At 46.3% G+C, this 3955-nt stretch overlaps 1 protein-coding gene and 1 long non-coding RNA gene across 2 annotated transcripts in view; both read left to right on the forward strand.

Annotated features, from left to right (window-relative positions):
• Window positions 1–288: 288 nt before the first annotated feature.
• Window positions 289–770, forward strand: LOC134095124 (uncharacterized). Its single transcript, XR_009940540.1, has 3 exons — window positions 289–407; window positions 505–599; window positions 685–770. It is a non-coding gene; the product is annotated as an uncharacterized LOC134095124 (long non-coding RNA).
• Window positions 771–789: 19 nt separating this feature from the next.
• adamtsl5 (ADAMTS like 5) overlaps window positions 790–3955 on the forward strand; it is a 25316-nt gene continuing 22150 nt past the window's right edge. The window contains exon 1 of the mRNA XM_062548482.1: window positions 790–1122. Coding sequence (XP_062404466.1) covers window positions 1103–1122 — 20 coding nt within the window. The 5' untranslated portion in view covers window positions 790–1102. The remainder of the gene's footprint in view (window positions 1123–3955) is intronic.

The following is a 3955-nucleotide window of genomic DNA, read 5'->3' on the forward strand; positions in this document are numbered from 1 at the left end:
CACCGCGGAGCATTATCTCCGTGGATTGGCCGATAGTGCGTGTAGAGGGGCGTGTTTACGGGATTGCCATTGGAATGCGGGCGCACTGGGGGCGAACTTCAGGTGTACAGACTCAAACACGCGCTCCTCACGGAAAACATCTGTAGTTTCTGGGAGATACAGTGGATGTGTTGAAAAGAAATGGCAATCTGCGCGACACTGAAGTAGAACATAGGTGGCCAGTGATTATTGCAATTTACTACCAAGTCATCTTGAACTTGTCGCTCCCTTTTGGTTTTCTCTTTGACTTTTTAAAAACGGTATTCTAGGCTACCAACAATTTAGAATATGCACGTTGTTATGATTTTTCTATAACAAAGATCTTCATACGTTTTTTTTTTTATGTGCACGTGTGTGAAGAGAGATTGGTAAGTTTCGATATTTACCCTAAAGAGTTATTATTCGATGTGCATGGTAAACTAATAGATTATTAAAAGCCTTATCATTTTTGTCACCTCGTTCCAGGTCATAGCACCGTGGAACAGGCTCAGAAGTGATCCTCCATAGAACTGAAATCCTCTGTGACAGCAACGTCTAACAGAGACGCACCTTCCCTCCTTGTAAGCAATAGAGTGAGTGTATTCGTGAAACTCTCAATTAGAAATGGGAAATAGCTGCTTGACTGTGTTTTGTTGTTGTCTGTAGGTTACCCGTTGCCAGAACACCTGAACGCTGTGTGAACTGGAAGAGTCTTGATTTATGCTCCACAACTGCAGTAGATGACAACTGACGTACTGTGGAGAAATGGACTTAGCTCTGTCATACCTTAGGTAGAAAACTGTGCCAATGTTTTCTACGGGGATTTAAAGAAGACTAACGTTCATGATGGATGTTTTCTAGAACCTCTCATTTCAGAGAAGTCTATCTAAAATACGTTTCTGACTGAATTCCTCGTGGAACTACGTGTCATATCACAGGCATGGAAATATTTGACCCAAAATGTGCCAACTTTCAAATTGCCCTGTGCGATCTAACCGTCTGTGAGGTCTACCGTGCCAGATGATGCAAACTCTCTTGGAACTACTTTTGCAAGGAGATATCGTATAATATCTTATGAAGAAACATGTCATCGCATTTTAACAGGTAAGCTGGAGCGCAAATATTGATATGCTTCCCATGCAACATAACATTGATTAACTTAATCATTGAAATCATTTAGCTCTTTCTAAATGTTGCTATCTCTACCAAAGCCATGTTTTTATATAGAGGACGTTGTTAATTCAATTAGTGTGACGTGTTTAATTGGTGACCACTGCACTGTTTGTTTATACTGAGGACCGGCGATGGATGGCAAGTGTCCAGAAGAAACAGATGTTTCACAGAAGTTGTGAAATCCTGTGCGTGTCACCGGTCATATTCTCAAAGCATGTCCTGTTAAAGTGCATGCTACATTCTAAGGCTACAGCGTTTCAGACTTCAAACCTGCTATTCGCCAATGATTCACTTACTGGTAAACTGTTTTGCGAGCTGTTTTTCGCACAGCTTGTGACAGCTGGATGCATTGTGTTGGTCCTCCCGGTCCCTCTTCGATAGTGTCAGATGTCTTGCTATTTATACACAGCCTCATATTTATCCCATGATTTCACTTAGTCGCACCGGCACCTCAGGATCAAACCAGATGCAGAAAGACCTGTCTCTATAGTGACGAAAATTTACGACGAGTTAATTGGATCTTGTGGTGCTGCTGTTTTGAGTTTTTTCAGGGTGGTTGGCGTCAGAGCTCCTCATTTTGTCACAGTTTTTTCGCTGTTTGTTTTACACCTCCAGACTTGACTGGAATGTTGAACTGTGGTCTGTGGTGACATCATTTGAATCCACCATCATGTCCTAGTGCCAGCTTGAATGGCTGAAATGATTATCTCTCTTTGGAATGCTTCCACTTTACATTCATTTGTTCAAGGGATCTAGACTTGAATGGGTGCCATTCCTTAATGCTGTAAGCATTATTTCAGATTAAACCAGTGATCTCCAAGTGAGGTCATTCAGGTTGAGCTCAGAGCCGAACCACTGTATCAAACCCAATCACAGTCATCTCTGGAATCCCATCCTCCAGGCATGATGCTCGGCTTGTGATCACATGAAAGGTAATCAATACCATAATAAGGGCCAGGCAACCATCCCCTAATGTGCCCCGCCGTTGGCTGGGTCCAGCCCTCGGTTTAAAAGTGGACGAGGGCTGGGTTGCCTCTGGCTCGGACCTGGAGAAGAAAACACATCTCTTGTGTAATCTCTGAAGGGAGAGGATGCCTTAGCAAAACACATGTCTCCATTTTTGTGGTCCAAGTCCACTTGCTCTTGGCTCCCAGAGGGGATCCTTGAAAATCTGGTTGAGGTTTACCAGATTATTTTCCATGGTCTGAGAACCTCCCCATTACTTTAAGTGGCTCAGGCGGGATTGTGCGCTGAAGTAAATTGATCTGAGTCCGCTTAAGGCTTTTTAGATCAACAATGCACAATTCCATATGTCACTTAAAACAAAACCAGCAGTAAATTATCAGATGGAAGCCAATGGTTGTATGTCTGTTGAATGTCTACCACAAGCACAAACCGTCGTCCATTGTCTTAATTAAGAGTCTCGTCACAGTGGCCCACCCAGCTTGCTGTCATTGAGTGGTTGTGTGTCCAGTGAATACTTTGAAGTTTGTTTACAACAACTTGTGGCAATTATATTTCATGAGAATGTGTCAGCACTCACTCCCCTGACAGTCTGTGAATTCATGTCATGTTTCAGAGTACATGTTCTGTGGTTTCTGCCCTGTGTGGCGAACCAACCATCAGTGGAGGAACCAACATGCAAGTCAGTCAGTCAGGCTGGAATTGTTTTTGTTCAGTTGGAATTGTTTTTAATTAGCAGCTCTTTATGTCTGAGGTCACATCTCTGACCAGCATCACATCCTCTCCTCCCCTCTCCCCTCTTCTCTCTCTTCTCTCTCTTCTCCCTCTCTCTCCTCTCCTTTCCCATCCCCTCTTCCCTCTCTTCTCCTCTTCTCTCCTCCTCTCTCCCCTCTTCTCTCTCTCTCCTCCCTTCTCCTCTGCTCTCCCCTCTTCTCCCTCTCTCCTCTATTCTACTTCCCTCTCCTCTCCCTCTCTCTCCTCTCCTCTCTTCTCTTCTTCAACCCCTCCTGCTCTCCTCTAGTCCATCTCTCCATTGTGATGTCAGCTCCATCAACAAAACACTGCTGAGCCTGTTTAGTGATGTTCCTCAAAACACGTGCTAAGACGTGTGTGTGCCTGTGTGGGGATGTGTGTGTTGGAGGGGAGTGTTGAAGGCTGGACATGAGTCATAAAGTTTGCTTCGTCCACGCTCCGCCATGCGCCTCAGAGACTGACGCTGAGTACTTTGACCTCTGACCCCTTAGGGGCATGTCTGTCCAGACCGGCGGTCATGACTGGCATGCAGCGAGGGAGGGGTCAGGAGGTCGAAGGCCGAGCGCTCACCTGCTCACCTTTGTGTGCCCCGTCGAGAGGGAGCGAACCAGCTCCCACCACCGCTCGTGTGCTCTTGGAGAAATAGAGCCGGTTTGTCTGACGAGACATTTCCGAGACATTCACTTGGACACTTGGGACTGGGACGCCGGTGTGTTTTTTGGGTGGAGTGGTTGTGGAGGTGAGGGGATGCGATTGGAAGCAGGCAGACAAGCATGTCATCCAGAGGGAGGTTTATTGCGCTTGTCTGTTGTGGAGCCGTGGGGCTCTGTGGTGCTTGCGCTCGGGTTGTTGATCAAAGCGAGAGGGCGTCTTGTAATTTCACCTGTGCTTCAGTCCCTATGCTAATGACTTAACACAGTGGTGGCTCTGTTGGGCCGTTGTCCGCTCAATCTCTCATCGGGCCGCATGAATCTTAAGCGAGAGTCGAGGCAGAGTGACCTGACAGGAATGCCCACTGAGGCCCCAGGCTTTCTGGCAGCCCATCTGA

This window comes from Sardina pilchardus, chromosome 11 (assembly GCF_963854185.1).
Source record: "Sardina pilchardus chromosome 11, fSarPil1.1, whole genome shotgun sequence".
Classification (NCBI taxonomy): Eukaryota; Metazoa; Chordata; class Actinopteri; order Clupeiformes; family Clupeidae; genus Sardina; species Sardina pilchardus.